At 38.8% G+C, this 22,929-nt stretch overlaps 1 protein-coding gene and 1 non-coding gene across 6 annotated transcripts in view; both read right to left on the reverse strand.

Annotated features, from left to right (window-relative positions):
- Positions 1-14,920: 14,920 nt before the first annotated feature.
- MON2 (MON2 homolog, regulator of endosome-to-Golgi trafficking) overlaps positions 14,921-22,929 on the reverse strand; it is a 124,132-nt gene continuing 116,123 nt past the window's right edge. For all 5 annotated transcript variants that reach the window (XM_058742162.1, XM_058742163.1, XM_058742161.1 and 2 more), the window contains one exon: positions 14,921-16,285. In XM_058742162.1, coding sequence (XP_058598145.1) covers positions 16,122-16,285 — 164 coding nt within the window. In that variant the 3' untranslated portion in view covers positions 14,921-16,121. The remainder of the gene's footprint in view (positions 16,286-22,929) is intronic.
- On the reverse strand, positions 20,311-20,441 carry LOC131484197 (small nucleolar RNA SNORA38). Its single transcript, XR_009248099.1, has one exon. It is a non-coding gene; the product is annotated as a small nucleolar RNA SNORA38 (small nucleolar RNA).

Raw genomic sequence — 22,929 nt, forward strand, 5'->3', positions numbered from 1 at the left:
AGGATCCTATTCAAATTTAGTAGCCAGAAGTCTGGGAGGCACAATTCCATGACATCCCAACCAAACAGCGCTTTTTAAAAAGGTAACTGTAAAATGAAAACTTAAACAAAAATACAGAACTCTCAACTTGACATGAGAAAGCACACTGTTATTCACTATCAAACTAGTATTTCTCTTGGACTAATTCAACTAACAGCCCCAGCATATTAGCAGACAACTCAAGGGTCAGCCACCTAGACTACCACTCAATACCAACTACAACTCTATCACTCACCTCCAACATCCCAATTCCACCCATCTACTGATGGCAATACACTTAATCAAGAGACCTAAGTGACAACATCTATTTATTCTAAGTGCTCGACAGGTCTCTCCCCTCAGCTTTCACCCACTTTTCCACAGGTGTCAAAAGTGAACTAGGTCACGAATGTTTTTCCCACCTGCCCACATTTTGATTAAGTACTTCATGGTCTATCTTTTCTAACTGCATGATCCTTTGGGGCAGTGACCTAGCCATATAATTTTTCTGCTTTCCCCATGGTGCCCAACCATAATGATCTAACAAAAACACTTAATGAATTGCATTAGACAACCATTCAGGTGATTTTAATATTTTTGCCTTGATTATCTGGATCTTAATGATTCCAATGGCTTTTTAGATTTTACAAAAATAGTCATAATTCTCCTCTTGGATGTAACTAATCTGGCCTAACTTTTGACGATGATTTTGCTTTTGTTGCAGAAATTACAGAGGAGTATTCAGTGAGGTAAGTAAAGCAACTCTCTGGTCAGGTTTCTTTACCACTAAGACAGTGGAGTGTAACAGACAATATGGAGAGAGAATGTGTAGTTACAATGAAATCTCACCGCTTTCTTGGCACCTTGTTCCTATATAGTGAAGAGCTAATCTCTGCTGTCAGGTTCCTTTGCCAACAATTCTTTTGGGGTTACTGCACAAGACACACTATATCTTGAGCACACCCATGCTGAGCAGTCTTGCCTACCTGACAGAAGGCAATTATATTTTAAAATTTTTTTTTAAGTTTATTTATTTTGAGAGAGACTGTGCAAGCGGGGGATGGGCACAAAGAGAGGAAGAGTACCAAGCAGGCTTTGTGCTGTCAGTGCAGAGCCCCACGAGGGACTCAAATTCATGAAACTGCGAGATCATGACCTGAGCCAAAATCAAGTCTGACACCTAACCAACTGAGCCCCAAGGCAATTATATTTTTAAACAGCTTATTAACACAGTTTTTATATATAAGACTAAATCAGAAACTTTTAACGTTGGGGCATTTAAAGCAAAACTGTTTCCAAAGAATCTTCCCCAGATATCCCATATACAGTAACATCTGTTTCCAATAATTGAGGATGACATTAAAATGGCATTACCATAACCCAGCTTTCCTTTGCTAGAAAACTTGAGAAAGGCACCCAAAATACTGCCTTATTCTCTCCCATCAGTGGTTTTTGCTAATGCAAATTAATTAAATGCTTGAAAACAGGTCTTTAACGAAAAAGTTAATTGTGCCAAGTAAATGTCAAAAATACCAAATTTGGGGGCGCCTGGACAGCTCCCTCGGTTAAGTGCCCGACTTCGGCTCAGGTCATGATCTCACGGTTTGAGTTCAAGCCCCGCGTCGGGCTCTGTGCTGACAGATAGGAGCCTGGAGCCTGCTTCGGATTCTGTGTCTCCCTCTGTCTCTTAAAAATAAGTAAACATTAAAAAAAAAAAAAAAAAAAAAAAAAAAAAAAAAAACCAAAACCAAAATTGTAAGTTGTACTTTTGATAAGGCAAATTCATCTTGTAGGACACTGTCAACGGTCAAAAAATGTTCAATAGGTAATTTTCTCTGGTGTACAGAGGAATATGCAAGTGAAAGGCTGATACTGCTTTTTCAATTGGAGATTATAGCATAAATAGAACCATGGTACCAAAAGTAAGTCAGCTGGGAGCAGTATATTCTCTTATAATTTAGCAAACAAGAATAACATGGCAGAAAGTACCTCAAAAATGTTCCTATTATGTGGGCAATACATAGTTTTGGATGAATTTACTTTTAAAGCAGAGGATGGGGCGCCTGCGTGGCTCAGTCGGTTAAGCGTCCGACTTGGGCTCAGGTCATGATCTCACGGTCCGTGAGTTCGAGCCCCACGTTGGGCTCTGTGCTGACAGCTCAGAGCCTGGAGCCTGCTTCAGATTCTGTGTCTCCCTCTCTCTAACCGCCCCCTGTACATGCTCTGTCTCTGTCTCAAAAATAAATAAACGTTAAAAAATTTTTTTTTCTTTAAAAACGCAGAGGATAAACTATGAACATTGTATCTGTATGGTAGTTTCCTATCTGCTGACCCACTTTAAAGTTCAACAAATTGCCAGCAGAATCTGTAATACTTTGGTGTACAGATTAACAACTGTTGGTCCTCTGTAAAAGGTTGCCCGGTGTAGTGGGCAAGAGGATGACCACTGCTGGATGAGGATGAGCTTGGCTGGCTGAATGAAGGGTCTTGGAAAATGAAAAGTATCACAGTGCAATTAGAATTTTATTATTAGTTTCTCCATAAATCAAGATTTGACCTACCACCCTGGCACTTAATAAAGTCCTGAATTTAAACTGGTCTTTCATATCAAGAAAAACAAGCTCAAAGAACCAACATTCAAGTATTTTCTGCATGTTAAGATTCAACATAAGGTTCTTTACTGTCCTTCCCACAATGAGGCAGCTCCATCCAGATGAGATCAGATTAAGGTTATCTCTCAAAACTAAACCAAACCAAATCAAGGCACACTTATTAGATCACTTTTGAATTACAAAAGCATCACATTCCTATTGAAGTGAACAAGAAGAATTTAGTTGGTTTACATTTTTTTCTCCATATGTAACCTTTTTTTCTTGTGAAGAACTGCCTTTTTTCCCGAATGAAGCATCAAATATTAAACCAGAGAACACTGCATTTTGTGATTACGTTATATTCAAAGCTGATTCTGTAAAGTCAAAACCAGTATTAAGTGCTAAAATTTACCACTGATTTATCTCAGTAAATTAAAAAACTTTAAATACAATTATCTAACTTCAGGGCATTTAAAGTATCAAGGAATTTCCCTAGTTATCCGAACTACATTTTCTTTCTACATATCCTGTGCTTCCTATTTGAAGTAGTTGTATTTCACAAGAAATGGGCATTATTAAATTTTAAGCCCAAGGTATCCAGAAACCATCCTTTTAATTCCTACCGAGATCTTTTCCTCCCATAGTAAAAATGCAACGACATAAACTAAAAAGTATGAGGATCAAAAAACCAAAAAGAAAAAAAAAACCACTCACTAAAAACTTACCCAAGAAACCACACAAAACACCAGCAGAATTGTAGCCCCCCCCCCCCGCAGTTAAACTAAAAAGAAAATGGGGGGGAAAAAAAGCCACAGCACACTGTAGAAAAAATTTATTTGTCTCACACATTTAAAAAAAATCTCCATAGTACACTGAACTATAAATTCAATCTTCTCATTCAAAGAGTTGCAAACAAAGTTTAAAGAGAAACTTTTAATAGCTTTAGGTTTACATTTTAAACACTCTTAAATTTACTGAGGGAATATATCAAAAAACCACATTCTAAAGGTTAAGACATAAACTTTATGATTAACGGGTCTACTATTCTGCCCCCAATACCACTTCTGCCCGACAGGGCAGCCCACTCCATTCCCACCTACAGAATGAAGTCAAATAGGTAAACACTCCTGCACCGACTGCTAAAAGAAGCATTAAAGAGATTTAGGGTGGAAAAGTTATCTGTTAACGTCTTGCACGATTTCCTTCCTTCCTTCCTTCTGGAGTAAAGAACGAGTCCAAGGCAGAGCTCTTTCCCACCTCTACAAAAACGCGCCCGCACACCCGCCCCTCTCCCCGCAATTCCTTCCTCCCTCGGGGAACACGCAGAACGGTTTCCGCGCCGGGGTTCCGCGGGCCATCCCCGCGCCCCGGAAAACAAAGGGGATTCCCAGCCATTGTCCTCCGCGGCGCTGAGCATCACCAGCACTAGCAAGGCAGTAGCTTGCGCAGTTATCTCCACAGCGGGCAATGTCACAACCCGACCAACAGCACAAACTACTACCTCAGCCAGGGCCATGGTGTCGGGGACGCAGCGGACCACGCTGAGGGCGAGCGAAGCGGCCGCGGCGCTCCTCAGTCTTTCGCCGCGACGTCGGGCCGGCGCCCGGGCCCTTCCCCGCCGCGCCCGGAGACCCCGCCCAGCGCCGCGCCGCTCGGCCGCCGCGGGCGCGCCCCGAGAGCGCCGGCGACCAGAGGCAGAGGTGGCGCCGGGGCGGCGCGTCCTCTGAGTGGCCGAACGTTCTGCTAAGAGAAAAGGTGCGGAGAGGTCCTGACGGAGGCAGCCGCTTCCTCCGCCGCCCGAGGAGAGCGCGTCCCCTGGGCCGCTCGAAAGCAGGAAATGGGCGGCAAAAGAGCAGCCAGAGGCCAGCGCGATCCGGACGGTCCCTGGGGCAGCAAGCCGCGCTCCCGCTTTCTGCCCGACGCCCGCCAGGAGCTCCGGACAGTCCCCGCCAAGCTCCCGCCACGTCTCCGCTGCACCGCCCGCGGCCCTCCCCGTCCCGAGCCCGCGGTGGGGGCTGGGCGGAGGCCGGGCCAAGCGCCTGGGCCCCCGCCGCCGCCACGCTCCCCACACTCGGCGCCCAGCCGGCTCTCCGCTCGGGCGAGCGCCCGGGGCGCTTCCCGCGGAGGACGCCGGCTCCGGCGCCGCGACAGCAACCAAGTCATAGCCCGGAAGTCCCGAGGCCACCCGTTCCCCAGCACCCTTCGGGGATGTCCCGTACACCTCTGCAGAGGCGAAAATAAAAAGCCCCGTAAAACTGAAACCGAGCCGGGCGACGTGTTGGGTGGCAGCGGCGGTGGCTCTGCGCGCGCGGACACACGGCCCGTCTCGCGCTCCGCTGCTCCTGTGCGTCCGGACGAACCATAGAGATCACTTAAGGAGGCTCGCGCGCTACTCCCCACCACGTGACTGCCCCGCCAGGCCGACCCCCGCGCCGCCATCTTACATCCGGGACAGAGGCGGCGTCCCCTTTCCCCGCCTTGGCAAGTTTCGACGTGTCACTAGAAATCAGCCCCAAAAGGGGGGACCCGAATCCCACGTCACCATAGTGCTGAGGCCGGGAGCCTTGCCCCCTCCTCCCGCCCCAATCCGCTTAACGGGGCAAGGTGGCGCCCGAAACTTCTCCCGATCTTTGCCCGCAAAGAAAATGGCGGCACTTACCGCCGTCTAAGTGGACACGTTGTACTCTGGCCGGGGTTCAAAGTTTCCGGCACCTCCTTTCCTATCCCGCAAGGACACGGCCATTTGCGCTCCACCCCGCGGGTGGCCACTGTGCTGCATTTCGCAGAAAACAAGGCGGGAAAGCTGCTCACGGCTCGCTTTAATGCGCACGCTCCTGGGACTTCTGGGTGGTTTTTTTTGTTGTTTTTTTAAAGGCCAAGTTTGGGAGAAGGCCGCCTGCGGTGAGCCTCATGTGCTGTTGGCCCAGGCAAGTTACTTTTTTGCCTCACATACAGAGATTTTTGTAGGAAGTTAAATCATTTGAAAGAACAATGGAGCAGAATTTGTCCAATGCAATACAGAACGTCCAGTTAAATTCGAATTTCGGGTAAACGAATAGTTTTTTAATGTTTGTACTTAAAAACAATTGTTTGAAATTCAGATTAATTGGGCATCCTATATTTTTATCTGTTAAATCTGGGTACCCTGTTAATAATCACGCTTCTGCAAATACTGACTACACATAACAAAAGTAAGGAATGGAGGAATTAAACTGTTCAAACTTGGGACTGCGGCACAAACTAAAATATGGTAACAATGCGCAAGGGACATTCATGTATAATTCCTTTTTGAAAGAGTAAGCTCCCCCCGCTCCCCCCCCCCCCTTCGCCTTAAAACTACATTATTATTTTGAATAAAAGATCCTCTCGGTCAAGAGGCTCATTGCAAAGTAAAGATTACATAGCATGGCCTTTTCGTTTCTGCTCTCTACACTTAATCAGTGATGGAACACAAGTTCATGAAGAACAAGTCTTCAAATTATAACAAGTCCTGCCTGACATGATTCAAAATAACATTTGTAATATGCAAATTCAGAAAATAAAATACACTTGACTGTGTCCACTAACAGATCTCAATGTTAGACTTAGTATAAGCAATTTAAAAACATATTTTTAATGGGGAGACAGAATGTTGAGGGGGGGGGGCAGAGTGGGAGACACAGTATCCAAAGCAGGCTCCAGGCTCTGTGCTGACAGCTCAGAACCTGACATGGGGCTCGAACTCACTGACTGGGAGATCATGACCTGAGCTGAAGTTGGACGCTTAACCGACTGAACCAACCAGGCGCCCCGTTATAGGTGTTTTTAAAGCAACCGCTAAAGGTAGTTTGCCTGTTGTCACTGTGAAATAGTTCCAATTAATAACATTTATGTACTTACGTATTTTGTGTATGTGTTTATGTATTTTTATGTATTTGGTTTTGTATAGATGTAGAACCACTTGCAGTTAAATGCTTTACCTGACAAGAGCAGAAATTCGACTATGCATCACAGTGATGGTTACCAGGAAGTCTGCAGAAACTTGACTAATAGTTTCATTATGATTGGTACCACCCTGTCCTGATAAGCAATGATTGGGCTGCCATGGCCCAATCCACTTTTCATTCAGTGCACAGTCAACCACATTATTCTGCATCATAGCAAATGTCATATGTCCTAATAGTACAGGATTTCAAATTCAAATGGTCAATTGTTTGGCTTACAGGATACAAATACATTAGAGCAATCAAGTTTCCAACTAAATTTAGTCATTACACTGCTTCAATTGCATCTGATTCCTTTCCACAATTAACCCATTTTTGACAATGCTGACACCAATGTACTCATCACCCAGACACAATGCATTGTTATCAGCTTTCTTTCCTCCAGCCATAATACTCAGAATTTTACCATCCTTTCCCAGTGTGACTGCCCTCAGCTTATCAATCCTTCATCATGACCACACAGCAGGAAAAGTGCAACAGCTTCTACCTTAGCTTTCCCTGCTCTATATTCCCTCAACTCAATCCTGCTTATAACTGCAAGTTTATCTTCCTTAGTTTTATAATTTACTTTTAAAAATAATCACTCCACGCTTCTGCCATCTGAAATCTAGTCTGTATGGCTTTCAAAGAATGTCCATCAATGGGCCTCAATCCCTCACAGTCAATCCTGGTTCACACAACACACCGAAATGTACTATCAGTTTTCTCATATTTCACAGATATGCCTTGCTCACATTATTTGTTTTTACCTGAGATACCCTCAAATATTCTTTGGACCCATGCAAAAAAAAAAAAAAAAAAAAAAATCTACCTACCCTCAAAGCCCATTGAAAATTCTATTTCTACCATCAAGCCTTTTCTTTCTTTTTAATTGATTTTCCTTCTGAATACTAACAGCGATAATACCCTAAGCCACACAAGACTAGGCTAAGGTTCCCTACTTTATGACTGCGTATTAATCTGTACTTGTCTTTCACAGTACTTTGCACACTTGTTAAAGACCTGTATTTCCTGCAGAACTGAATTCCATGAGGGCAGAGACTAACCTAATGCCTAACAAATAAAAGGAACTAAAATATCATGGACACAAGTACTTCATATATGGTCTTGTATTATTTTATGTATGTGGTTTCCTCAAGTAGCTATAAGCACCTGAGAGCTTCCAATGACTTTGCGCATATAGCAAGGACACAGATGTAAGCATACAGTAGTTCTTTTTTTTTTTTTTTTAATTTTTTTTTTTTTTAATTTTTTAACGTTTATTTATTTTTGAGGCAGAGAGAGACAGAGCATGAACGGGTGAGGGTCAGAGAGAGGGAGACACAGAATGTGAAACAGGCTCCAGGCTCTGAGCAGTCAGCACAGAGCCCGATGCGGGGCTCGAACTCACGGACCGCGAGATCATGACCTGAGCCGAAGTCAGCCGCCCAACCGACTGAGCCACCCAGGCGCCCCAGCATACAGTAGTTCTTAATACACAGTGGTTGTCCAATAAAAGGCAAAAAAAAAAAGGGGTCTTGTGAGAAGGCATGGGTTTTCTACTCATTTCTTGGAATGTTGTGTATCAAAAGCATATTTAATTTATATAACATTGACCTAGGTGCCAGGGACAGTGCTTTACAGTACTCTTTTAAAACACAAAAAGTTTATTTTTGAGAGAAAGATAGTGGGGGAGGGATAGAGAGAGTGGGGGAGAGAGAATCCCAAGCAGGCTCCACACTGTCAGCTAGAACCTGACCCATGGCTCGAACCCACAAACCGTGAAATCATGACCTGAGCCGAAACCAAGAGTCAGACACTCAATCATTGAGCCACCCTGGTGCCCCTACTCCTTTTTAAATCCTAATAAGCAACTCCTATGAGTTAAACACCACTGTTAAATCCATTTTACAGATGAGAAAAACAAAACAGATTAATTAACTTGCCCAACATCACACACTAGTAAACAACAGAGCAGGAATTTGAACTAGAGTCTGACCCCACACTCTGGGCTCTTCATCACTATAATGAGACCTCCTAAACTACAAATCAGTAAGATGTTTTAAACTGTCCCGTACAATAATAAAAGTCCAACGCAGCTCTGGAGGTCATAGCCATTAGGCAAATCTTTTTTCACACTATTTCAAGTTCTTTGTTACGTCCCAATTCCTATCCATAGTAATTGCCTGAAAAGTATTTTAGATTTATTTTAGTAAGGCTTGAATTTTAATGGAGAATATTTTTTGTAAGCTGTGCAACTAGCATGTTGTAGTGGAAAAAAACTGTGTTTGAAGCAGGACATGCTAATGCACAGGCTATGTCTTTAGGCAAGTCACTTCAGCCTTTAAACCCTGACTTCCTCCTCTGTAAAAGGAGTATAATATATAAAACCTTCCTTGTAGGAGTGCTGTGAGGATTAAAAGGAATTATAGGTAAAGCCCTGGCTGACATATACGAGGTACTCCAGAAATGATGATTAAGAGAAATTAGAAAATGTATTATAACTATACCTAATTGCTGTAAGTACTATGTAGGCATTTTTCAGTATCATACACTTATCACACAACTCAGGTTCTCAAAAAAGAAACTTTAAAACAAACTATTTTTCTTTGAGAAGTAGAGGAATAGTCTGACATTGCTATAGATAGGCCATTTCAATATTAGCCTCACTAAATTAAACATAAATATACAAAATAAAAGATTAAAAGAGTCTAAACCACATGAGGGTTGTTTTTCACTTGACCTAGAATTTTTACACAAAGTTCTACATCTATTTTCTTTCCAAACTGCTGAGATACTTCATAATGTTCTTCTGACTAGATGTTCTTTTAATCTTTATTTTACACATTAATAGTTTCAACAAAGCTCTCAAAACACATGTCCATTATTCTATGAAAGTTTTTCCAAAATGACCATATATGTAAGCCATCCTAAACATATTGAATCATTACTTATGAAGTCTTTAACCAGAGTCAATTACGTGGGGTGTCTCTAAAGTGTTGAACCTAGTGGGGATGAGAAAGCAAATACAAAGTACATTAACGAAAAAAATGAAACATTTGCAGTATCTGAAAGTAAATTCTGAAAGTGGTTATGATTTTAAGTTACACTGAGAAAACTAGTAGTGCTGGAACATAATTAAAAAACCTAGAATCGTGCTGAGTGGTAACTGTAAAGCAAATTAAAAATCTATGTAATCACAGCTATAACTATGAAGTTTTTGTGAAAAATATATCCTAGGCCACAAAGAAAACTTGGGTTTGAGGCCAAGAGACTTCATGATTATAATACATAACTGATACGTCTCAACAACATAAAAATTGTAAGGAGAAAGTGTAACAACAGCGGTATTACTTTCAAGAACTGTGTTGGGAGCTAAAAAAGAATCTCACAAAATTAGATAAATATATCCAGTCTGACATAAACACCATATGGTAACTGCCTTAAGAGACAGGAGTTGTATGTTATGTGTTAAAATTATGACACAGAGGTAGTAAAAGCTGGAAAGCAAATGCAATTTGCACAGTTGGGTCTGAAGCCTAATATTTTATTTGATTTTTCTAGATAAAAAGAATAAGATTGCAATATTACAATCTTGGAATTTTTCTCCCATCTAGTAAGACTTCACAGAAATGAGTTACTATATTGCAATAGTTTCCTAATAATGCCATGGTTTAGCAGATCTTCCCCTGGTTGCACTCTATTGAATGTTGGTTTAAAATAAAACTCGATGTAACTACATTTGCAGCAACTGGAAATGATCTCAGAATTCAAAGGTAAAATAAATTTTTTTTTCTTACCTGAGGGATTAGAATCAATCCTAAAATGTAATTAAGAATGTTTCAACTGACCTCTGTGTCACTGTAAGCACTAAGCACAGGGATACCAAATATACTCTATAAAGACTTGGAGCTGAGTACTGTAACGCTGTGGCTCTTCTCTGAAGAATACTGTTTGCCACAGAAAATTAGAAACAGCTGAAATATGTGGGCAACGTGCGACCTCGTTTTTTTGAAAGTAAACAATATTTAGATAACATAAATCTAAAATAGCTCAAAGCATTTGCCTCCAAAAACAAAGAAAAAGCCCTCTCCAAAAGAAACCAAATAATTTTTTAAAACCTCATTTAAACAGATTTTAAAGACTCTCTTTCAGAAAAGTGGTATAATCTCTCTCCATGTAACAGAAAAGACATGATTGTTCCAGGTTTAGCTGAATTCATCATATTCATAGCAATCCCATTTGTGAGCATCCTGGCTGCTGAACCCTGTGGTTTCAGAAAGACAGTAGAAGCTACAGTCATTACTCGAACTTGTTCAGCTATTTTGAAATAGCAGGGAGACTTCACCTTTGCAAAAATTCAACAGTGGCCAAAGCAGAAGGTATTTCCCGAATATCGTTTAATAAAAAGGCAGTTGGCAGTGGTTCTACCACTAATAGCTCTGCTTCTTTTGAACAAAGTATAGGTGAAATTAAAGGAAGAGCTGGAACAGAAGAGGCAGAAAATAAAAGAAGAATGAAAAATAGAAAAACTGGGGAGAATGTATTAAAAAAGAAGATAAGGTAAACATAGAATTTTTTAAAGAAAGGGAAAGAGAAGGAAAGAAAGTAATGCAGGAGAAAACGAGAGAAAAATATATAGTCAAATTTATTATAGAGTAATAAATTTATCAAATAATTTTAATAGTTAACCTAACAATATCATTATGAAATCAAATCTAAGTTCAAACCATGTATTATTTTTCTCCAAAGAATTAGTAACTCATTGATTATCACCTGTGCTTTACAGATGATAATAGAAGCCTTGAAAAGTTCATGTGCCTCAAGTTATGATTTACTGGATTGTTTTGTTATTGTTGTTTTTTTATTTTTAAGTAAACTCTATGCCCAACATGGGGCACAAACTCAGGACTCTGAGATCAAGAGTCATGTGCTCTATAAACTGAGCCAGCCAGGGGCCCCTTTACACATGCCTAAAGGTAACTAAGTCAAGATTACTAAGAGTGTTTATATTCACAAGAGGACTCACTGGGAGCTCTTTTAAAGAGAGCAAACACTGTTAGTGCACTCAAAATGAATTAACTAGATTTGTAAGAAATTGGTATTTACTGAACTTCTATGAAATAGTTTTTACATAAATCAAGATACAAAGACTTTCTTTCCCAATCCATAAAAAATTTCAAATTGAAAGCACTACTCTACTTATAAGATACAAAAAATGCAATTTAAGTGATTTTTGAAGTATTAAAAACTGTTTTCCCATAATACAAAAATCACTAACACACTGTAGTATGAACACCTGTTATCATCAACAATAATTAAAAAAAAAAAGTAAAATGCACTCTGATATACAACTCAGCAACATGAAGCACAGTGAAATGTGGTAGTTTATACAAGGTCAGCCTATCTGCCATAATGTCAAACCTAATCTGTAGACATCTAAAGGACATACTAGGCTGCTGGCAATACTTTCATAAGACTATTTTTGTCCACATCCATGGTAGTTTTAATTAAAAAAATAAAATAAAATAAAAATAAAATGTCCTGGCCTGGACATTATATCTATGGCTTCTAAATCACCAACATTAAGTTGTACAGCAATCACAGGCAGGTGGGTTCCTGAGAGCATTCTACTTGTACTATCACCTATGGTAGTCTCTTGAGGATTTGGCTGCCTATCTGAATTATTGTACATTTGGGAAGACTATGTTATATTAGGTCACTGTATAATAAACTGTTTTTCAGTAACACGAGTATAAAAATGACAACCTCATTAATACTTTTGTGTTGTTTTCTACACTATGCTGTTTCACCCTCACTTTAAGTAACCTCTACACCCAATGTGGGGCTTGAACTCACGACCCTGAGATTGAGAGTTCCATGCTCTTCCTACTGAGCCAGCTAGGCGCCCCACACCCTCAGTTTCACAACTGATCCTTTGGCCTTAGGGTCACCTGGGACTAGTGCTACCAAACTGTGACAATAAGCAAAATGCTTACTCTAAGGTTACAGCGAGAAAAGACAACCTAGTTGTTACTGGCTTGTTATAGAATTAATTTAAATGAGTGTTACTCTTCGGAATAAAATACATGTGTAAATTGTTCATCTCTTCCTTCTGGTGCTAAACATAACTTAAGGATTATAGCAAGAATAGGGGGAAAACAGGAAAGAAACAACATAGCTATCAATACAATAAAATTAAAAACGAAAGCAAGTGATGGGGCGCCTGGGTGGCTCAGTTGGTTAAGCGTCCAATTTCAGCTCAGGTCACCATCTTCATGATTTTGGGCCCCGCTTCAGGTTCATGATCTTGGGCCCCGCTTCCAGCTCTGTGCTGACAGTTGGAGCCTGGAGTTTGCTTCAGATTATGTGTCTCCCTCTCTCTCTGCCCCTCCCCTTCTTGTGCTCTCTCTCTCTCTCTCTCTCAAAAATAAATAAAAACATTAAAAAGAATTTAAAAAAATGAAAGCAAGTGAAAGTGGTTTTCTCTTGGCCAGACTTTCATGCATTTTCTTTTTCTTTTAGCCGCTACAGGCTCCTGATAAGTGTTACTTATTCAGTAAAACTAACAAAACTTTAACACTAGTTATACAGAAATACTAAATGAGACACTACAAAATTACCTATTTTCTTTTCCTTTTTGGCAGTGGTAGGATTGTAGGAAAATAAAAAGTAAGTTATTCAAGTTGAAAATTTGTTTCTTTTATAATGGAAAAAAGTTACGGAAGAACTATAATCTGATGTTGGATTATACCTGCCCTCTGACAATCTATATTAAGAAAGGCATGGCCGGGGCGCCTGGGTGGCGCAGTCGGTTAAGCGTCCGACTTCAGCCAGGTCACGATCTCGCGGTCCGTGAGTTCGAGCCCCGTGTCAGGCTCTGGGCTGATGGCTCGGAGCCTGGAGCCTGTTTCCGATTCTATGTCTCCCTCTCTCTCTGCCCCTCCCCCGTTCATGCTCTGTCTCTCTCTGTCCCAAAAATAAATAAAAAAAAAAAACGTTGAAAAAAAAAAATTAAAAAAAAAAAAAGAAAGGCATGGCCAGTGGAAAAAAAATTGATATTAGGCTTAAAACTCATGGTATTTATAATATGCGTTCCAAAGAACATTATTACTAATGCTTCAAGGACTAGTCATAGTATCAGCTATGCTGTAAAGTGATATTAGCCTTGAGAACTTCCTTTTTTAATGTCATACTATCTAGTAATCTCACACAGCCCAGTTCTTCTGGTCACTACAGAACCCAATTCACACCAACAAGACAAGGGCACTCACTGTGTTAACCTCCCCAGGGACCAGGATATCTTAGAAAATGCAGACTAAGAGGAATGTGTGACTCAAGGGATGAACTGCTGATAGTGACCCCTGGGGTGGCAGGACATATTCTGGGAGGAAAAAAACCTGCCAAATTATACCACCAAGCGGGCAGCCCACTTTGCTTGTCACTAAGACTGGCACCGATTACCATATTCTGTGGTATCAACACATTCAGTGCTTTGCTCTATAGGGAATGGTCCTGGTATTGAAGGCTAATACAATATTAACTAAAACTCTTCAACTTATATAAATGTATGCTGTATACCTTTGATTTGTATTTAACTTTCACTGGAGAATAACTTTTATGATTGCAATCAATCGATTATTTCTCAGGAATAAACATTTTCACTTCATGTAAATTCATGGCAATATTTTTAACATGTTACTTAACTGGCACACTACCCTTGTTAGTCTATTTCAGTACTTTATCAATGATACACAGATCTTTCTAACTCCCAATGTAACATATCCAAATATAGGAACTAAACTGAATACACAGCTTGGTATTTTCTTTTTTACAACTTTAAGGAAAATGCTGAAGACAGAATCTATGAAATGCCATATTAATTTACCCTAATTTTAGGTGAAATTATAAAATAGAAATTCATTAATTCATGTAAATAAAAATAATATCTCCTCGATAAAAGCTTACCATGTTTACAGATAATAGTGCAAATTAAATAATTTCACAATTACAACAGCCTCAAAATTGTATCTCATTCATTACTCAATTCTAGTATCTTCTCCTAGTTTTATAATTATTCTGGAGAGGCTGCAATGTATAAATTCTATTAAAATCAAAGGACTTCCAGCACACTAACATAATACTGAAACCATTATGATTTCTTAATAATTGTTTTAAACATCTTTGTGTCTTCACATAAATGTTTATGCAAATGTAACTAATATGATAATACCACAATCCATTAATAAAAAATACAGTAAGCTAGGTTAGTTTTTTAAGAAACAAGTAATGTACTCAAGAGCATTTTTCTTCTTCACTAAGAAAAGTGAAACAAAATTAGCAATTCACTCCATGACAGAAAGTTTACTGTACTTCTAAATGCTTCACTGTCTCCAAAAATACACTTCTCATTGTTTTAGAACACACACACATTTTATATTTATGGGTTGGCATAGTTATTTTTTTTCTTGCGAAGACATTACAAAATGAAGCACTGAAATGAACAAAACTTCACAGGCAAAATTTAGGAAATCTGGAATCATCTTGCCTGGATCATAATTCAAAGACAGTGATAAATGCTTAGTCAGTGAGAAAAAGAAAATCAGTAGAAATATAATATGAAAAGTCTTTAAAATCCAAACACCAAATATAAAAACAGACAGACTTACGTGAAAGCTGGGAAAGATATTTAAAGAAATGAGGTATGACGGAGTCAGAATGCTACAATATATCCCAATGTATTAAGCTAATAACTATACTTCAAAGTTGCAAAATCAGCAAATCATAAACTATTTGCTGCTGTGTTCACATGACCTTTCTGGTCAGATGTTTAATAGTCACTAGTAAATACATTTAAAATAAGCACTAAAGATAACTGCATGATCATATGGTAAGCATACCTGCCGCTTAAGAAGGCAAATTATAAGTAAAAATGAAAGCAAACAATTTTGTATTAATAATAAATACAGCTTCAAGCATTTAACATTATCAATATTTTAAAAATTTAAATAATAAATGCAACTATTTTATACAGAACTGTACCATTTATTATACACACAAGTTTATCAGTTCCCTTTGTTTACAAAGGCTGGTTATAGATAATATGGAATGTTACAGTACCATCTTGCATAAAATTTTAGTACAATTTGTACTTGAAAAAGGGTGCAAAAACACCAGCCTAATAAATCTGACTGAATGAAATATCTTTTCTTTCTTTTTAAAAAGTACATCATTAACACATACACCACAAACTGTACATAAGCTCACTTTTAAATCACCAACTGAAGATACAGTAGCAGGTATGTTGCAGTATTAACTAACTCTCCATCAGTTTAACCTACTAAAGGCTTCCACCGCTGCTCACTCAGGAGCCTTTGTTGACATGTAAGCTTGTAATATGAATTACTGAACTCAGGTAAGTACAATTTAAAGGAGGCGAACAACAGCTGCCAAGAATTATTGGTAGTAAGAAATGTCCTTCTCATAGAAGACTCACTGAGGATCAAACAGTCTTTAGATAATCTTTCTTCTTTAAAATTATTATAGCTGGTCAAGATTCTCCATTTTGAACTTTGGATGCTGGTGGCTGCATGAAATCCTTAAAAGGAACGAGTGCCTCTTTAAGTGCAGAGCAGACTTCTGCAGACGAGCAGGTGATGCATTCGACTAGAGTTGGGTATAAAGCAATCACTTGTGCCCAGGTATTTCCATCAACTGCAATTAAAAAGTATAAAATCTCAAAAACATGTGTATTTAAATAGCAGAGATTATCCAATTAACATAACACAATCCTTTAAATACAAGGCAAAGAAAAAAATCCCCCAATATGGAGATTCCACAATCTTATACCCTTTTCTTTTTTAATCTTTGGAAGACTTCCCGATAGATCGAATAAGATATGAGGGGGAAACATATGGTCAGAGTACAGAGTCATCCATACCAAGGAATGTGCTAAAGTCCATTTTAAATGATACTTCAATTTGTGAAGGCATTGGAAGCTAACAAAGTAACTTGGAATTCAAACTTCTGTCATTTTCAGTGTAAGTGCCAGACAATGTAGTGCATATTTCAAGAAGAATTAGAATTAGAAAACAACTCAATTTCTTATGCAGTTGTATGCTAAAAATATAAATATTTAAATGGTTTCCCCAGTAATGTCCTTGATACTGATTTTAGTTTCAAGTGACCAAAGATCCACTCTTCTCTTGTACTGCTTCCTAATCTTTAACAGGTATCACTAGATTTAAACTTCAGTGTGAAGAGACACGTCCGTGTTCCTCTCCACTATCACCAACAAGTAGTACAGTTGAATACTGTTTGGTGAATGGGAAAAAGTGTTACATCCCATTTAGTTTATAATTTCCTTATACTCTGAGATCACATATTACATGTCTATTTTTCTGTAAATGCTGTGCATATTGCTGAGCCTGCAATACGCAACAAAACCAGCTGACAGATTTTGTTACACAGTATATGTATACGACACTATGAAACAAGTCTCAAATCTAGGAGGCAGTCTAGCATAAAAGAAAGATACTGTATTATACACAAGGAACTGTGATTCTATTTTTCACTCCAATTTCTCTTTATCTCAGCTTCTGTTGGAGAATAAAGGAATGTGTTTCTTACACTAGTATTCTTCAAAATACTTCTTATAAAAACGATGACCAGGGAAGTTTGGCACATGTTGTATATATTATCTTCCTTTTGGGGGACTCATAATTCACACGAATTTATTAAAAACTTGCAGTAAAAAAGAGGCTTAACTTTATCTAATCTAGGATTTCCAAAATTAATTTGATTATGGAATTTTTTTTATATTCAATATCTACTGACATCACTCATCATCATTAATATTCATTCCTGAGTACAAATCTTGGGAAATGCTGAACTGTTCACACAATCCCTTCTTCACCCAAACAGAGGCTTCCTCAGACTAGAAATGGGAAAAAGAAAAAGGGAGGGGAGTGGATGGGTAATGGTGAAGGAGGGACTCAGGCCAGTGCTGTTTTTATCTGTTTTATATCTTGGGAATCCATACGAGATCTCATTTGTAAAAAGAATTTTCCTTGCTTAACAGAAAACAAACATTATAAAGAGAAGTTTTAAACAGTCTGCTCCAGCTGTCTTCTATGAAACTTTCCACTGATCATTTAACAAAAGATTACACAGAGAGGATTCTGAAAAATGGCAGAGAGCAAGTACCCGGAATCTGTCTACCCACCTAGACAACAATTGTATTGGCAGAATCGGCTTGATACAACTATTTTGGAACTCTGGAGTCTACTGAAGGCTTGCAACTTCCAGAGGTAGACTTGGATAGAATATTGTGGTTAATTTTGGTCAATTTCAGCTCTTAGCACAGTAGCAGCTACCCATCCCTCACCCCTAGCCATGTGGTAGGCAGCTGTGCACGTGTTCCTGGAGCAGCTTGCCTGCAGCAGGCCACGGTGGGCAAAAAGACCATATCCTCCAAATATCGGGGATCTGTGCTCTGATCGCTGCTTCTGATCATAGAGGTGTAAACAAAGGGGCTTCAACAACAACAAAAAACAACTCAATTCAAAAAATGGCAAAGGACTTGAATAGACATTTCTCCAAAGCAGATATACAAATGGCCGATAATGTATACAAATGGCCAATAATGTACACGAAAAGATGCTCAACATCGCCAACCTAAGGGAAATGCAAATCAAAACTACAATGAGATACCAACTCATACTGATTAAAATGGCTACTATCAAAACAAAAACAAAATTTAAAAAAACACAAGTATTTGTGCAGATGTGGAGAAATTAGAACCTTTGTTCACTGATGGTTGTAATGTAAAATGGTATAGCCACTGTGGAAAATAATACAGTGGTTCCTCAAAAAACAAAAAAATAGAATTACCATATGATCCAGCAATTCTACTTCTGGGTATATACTCAAAAGAACAAAGCAGGGTCTTGAAGAGATTCCTGTACACACATTCATAGTAGCATTATTCGCAATAGCTAAAATGTGGAATTAACCCAAGTGTCTACCAATGGATGAATGGATAAGGAAAATATGAGACACACACACAACACACACACACACACACACACACACACACCACAATGGAATATTATTCAGCCTTAAAAAGTAAATTCTCCAATATGCTACAATATGAATGAAACTCAATGACATTATACTAAGCAGAAAAGCCAGTCACAAAAAGACAAGTATTTTGTGACTCAACTTATATGAGATACCGAGAGCAAAGTCATGGTAATAGAAAATAGAATGGTGGGCGCCTGGGTGGCTCAGTCGGTTAAGCGGCCAACTTCTGCTCAGGTCATGATCTCACGGTCCGTGAGTTCGAGCCCCGCGTCGGGCTCTGTGCTGACAGCTCAGAGCCTGGTGCCTATTTCAGATTCTGTGTCTCCCTCTCTCTGACCCTCCCCCGTTCATGCTCTATCTCTCTCTGTCTCAAAAATAAATAAACGTTAAAAAAAAAAAATTAAAAAAAAAAAAAATAGAATGGTGGTGTCAGAAACTAGGAGGAGCGGGGAATAAGGAATTATTGTTTAATGAGTGTCGAGTTTCAGTTACAAGATAAAAAGAGTTATGGAGATAGATCATGGTGATGGTTGCACACTATTAAGAAATTAATACCACTGAACTATACACTTAAAAATGGCTGAAGATAAATATTTTATGTGTATTTTGCAACAATAAAAAAACTGGGAAAAATAAAAAAAAGGTTGCACAGATTGAAACCTATCTAGATTGCCCCAGATGGAGAGTCAACTGACAAAATTAATTCTTGGTTTACTACTGGAAAATAAAAAAATACGCTGTTTAAGGGGCACCTGGGTGGCTCAGCCGACTGGGCATCCGACTTCGGCTCCGGTCATGATCTCATGGTTTGTGGTTTCAAGCCCTACATCAGGCTCTGTGCTGACAGCTCGGAGCCTGAAGCCTGTTTCGGATTCTGTGTCTCCCACACCCCCCCCCCCCCCCCCGCCGCCCCTCCCCTGCTCACACTCTGTCTCAAAAATAAATAAATGTAAAAAAAAAAAAAAAATTTAAAAAATACACTGTTTAAGATCACATCCTAAACTCAGGGAAGGCTCTTCAAATTTCTTAAAATATAGTTTTTAAAACCTACCATACATATGGGGTGCCTGGGTGGCTCAGTCAGTTGAGCATCCAACTTCAGCTCAGGTCATGATCTCACGGTTTGTGGGTTGGAGCTATGCATCGGGCTCTGTGCTGGCATAGGATTCTCTGTCTCTCTCTCTCTTTTGCTCTCTCTGCCCCTCCCCCACCTGTGTTCTCTCCCAAAGTAAAGAAATGAACTTAAAAAAAAAAAAAATCCCACTACAGAACTTGGGCTTACCTATCAAAAGGAATGAAAAAGCTGTATGTATTGATATGGAAGTATCTCCAAATTCTATGAAGCGGAGAAAAATAAGAGTATTCAGGACAGTAGGTATAATATGGGGCTACTATGCATATTCATTTATGTTTAAAACTGGGGGAATACTGGAGTATATATATATTGTATTTACATAATAAACTCATGGAAAGATCCACAAACTAATAAAAATGGTTAAATGGTTACCTATGGCGAGGTAAGAACTAGGCAGATATAAAATAGGATAAAGCTATCTCAAAACTTTTCCCTGTATATTTTTGAATTTTTGAAACATGTGTATGTGGTTACTAGCTATTCAAATTCTATTTTCTCCCTCCCCCCCCCCCCTCTCTCTCTCTGTTGGATGGTTGATCTTGAGCCTGCATGGAGCAAGCTGGCCCCAGACTTCTCCAAGTCCACATTTCTTTTCCTCCAATTCTTACGTGTCCAAAGACAGGGAACTACAGACATGCCTTTGTAGGAGGGTTGCCTATTCAAATTTTAAAGTAAAGATCAAGTAAAATGATAAAAACAAAATTCCCCCAAATTAAAAATAAGTCCAAAAAATGCCTCCTCTCTCACTAGAAAACCCTAAAACAAATGACCAATGTTTTAAACAATTTTGGACTGGCAACGAGCAATCCAACATATTTCCACTGGAAAGGCTTGGCTTTTTCTTAGTTATCTTCTTTTTTCCTGTTTCTTAATGAAGCTTATCATAGCTTTCTAATATGTTACAATATCATCTTCATTTATGGTTACATTTAGTTTAAAATTTCACTTCATATACCCAGAGCCACAATTCAAACTCTCTTAGACAATTTTTAACAGTAAGTTAAATCATTTACCATTACTACACTGCCCTATTCTTGGCCCACTAGCTATGAAAAAAAAAAAAGTTACAGAGTTTTTCTTCTCTTTTCTTCCTTTATACAAATTTTGGTTAAATTCTTGACAGCTGTCTAAAAATTCTGCAAAATAATGCAAGCACTATGCACTGAAATATACTGGTTATATTTAATATACTATAGCAATAACATGGGAATTGGAGAATTTCCTGTTTAAGTCTTAAATATATTTTAGACTTGAATTAAGAATCCAATTCTATCCTATGATCTAATAAAGATTTTACTGGTTACTAGGAAGTTAATGCATGACTTCTCTCTCTAAAATATCAACCAGAACATTTTTGATGAGAACTCAAATTTGAATTTGATGGGATGAAGTCAAGATATTGCTCCAAAAATTTTCTTACAAATTCCACCCTTCCCGGGGCGCCTGGGTGGCTCTGTCGGTTGATCGTCCAGCTTCGGCTCAGGTCATGATCTCAGTTTGTGAGTTTGAGCCCCGCGTTGGGCTCTGTGCTGACAGCTCAGGGCTTGGAGCCTGCTTCAGATTCTGTGTCTCCCTCTCTCTCTCTGCCCCTCCCCTGCTCACACTCTGTCTTTCTCTCAAAAATAAATAAAGATTAAAAAAAAAAAAAACCCCCCACCAAATTCCACCCCCCTCCCTTTGTATTGAATAAGTACAAATCTATTACTCCTTAAGGTTTAGTATAATACTCTTTCTAGGCCAAAGTACTAGTGGGTAAATTTTGAAAATGAAAAAATATGTATTTACTTTTATTACATAATAATTGCCAGGAACAAATATCCTATGATTCATTTATTAGGCATTTATTAGGAACCTTCTTCTTGGGTATTAAAAGTAATGCTCCATAAAGTGCCAGTCTGCTAATGTGCTTGGGCCAGAATGTAAATCAACACACTTCCTTCTTCTTTTTTTTTTTAATTTTTTTTTTTTTTTTAACGTTTATTTACTTTTGAGACAGAGAGAGACAGAGGATGAACGGGGGAGGGTCAGAGAGAGAGGGAGACACAGAATCTGAAACAGGCTCCGGGCTCTGAGCTGTCAGCACAGAGCCCGACATGGGGCTCAAACTCACGAGCCGTGAGATCATGACCTGAGCTGAAGTCGGACGCTTAACCAACTGAGCCACCCAGGCGCCCCAACACACTTCCTTCTTTAACAAACTCTTGTTGTATAAAAAATGTCAACTAAACCACTGTGTTTAGTGACACAAATATGCCAGCTCTTTATCCTATCCTCAAACAAACCACTTTGAGTAGCAATGCTGTAGAGGATTCAAATAGAACAAAATATGGCCCAAAAAGCCTCTCAAGAAGTTTACAAGTTAAGGGAAGTGACTGATTCATCTATATGTGTAACAGTAATACATATACAGTGCCTTTGGACAAAGGTACACATAAACTAGCTACGAGTTCAATGAAAAGAGAAATTATTCACCACTAAAGATTAAAAACAAGGTTAAAAAGTGGAGTGGTATTTGAACTAGGTAGACATAGGTAGGAGAATGAAATAAGCAAAAGGTTAGAAAAACTTGGGTAGACTGAAAATTTTAGTTTGGTGGGAAACAGGATACATGAAATCTAGTGGAAATAAAGCATAAACCTAATAGAGGCTGAGAATAGTACTCTCTGCATTTGGTAGGTAATGGTACATGAAAATTTTTTGTTTTGTTTTACAAGGATGGGAAAATGAATGATCAAAGCTGCACTTTTGGAAAAATCATTTCTAGCAACAATGTAAAGAACGGAGAGAAGAGAGATGAGTAACAGAAAGGGGAAACAAATGAGAGAAGGCTATAAAATGATTCAAAGTTGAACAGTTTATACTTATACCATAATTCAGTACACATGCAGGATGAAGACTACTCTCACCCAAAACTCAGTGATGCTCCATATTAAACTTATACGAAATACTAATTATCCATGCAACACCCTAACTTCAGACCAACTTAGTTAAATAAAAAAATAAAAAAAAAAAAGCCAAACTGTTGTTTAATATTAAGAAGCTAAAACATTTACTTAATTGACATCCTAATGGACGATGCTTTGCTGTCATAAGGACTGGGAAAAAGAAAGTCTAATAGTTGTTATATTCCTAAAATTCA

The sequence above is a fragment of the Neofelis nebulosa genome, chromosome 8, assembly GCF_028018385.1.
Source record: "Neofelis nebulosa isolate mNeoNeb1 chromosome 8, mNeoNeb1.pri, whole genome shotgun sequence".
Taxonomy (NCBI): domain Eukaryota; kingdom Metazoa; phylum Chordata; class Mammalia; order Carnivora; family Felidae; genus Neofelis; species Neofelis nebulosa.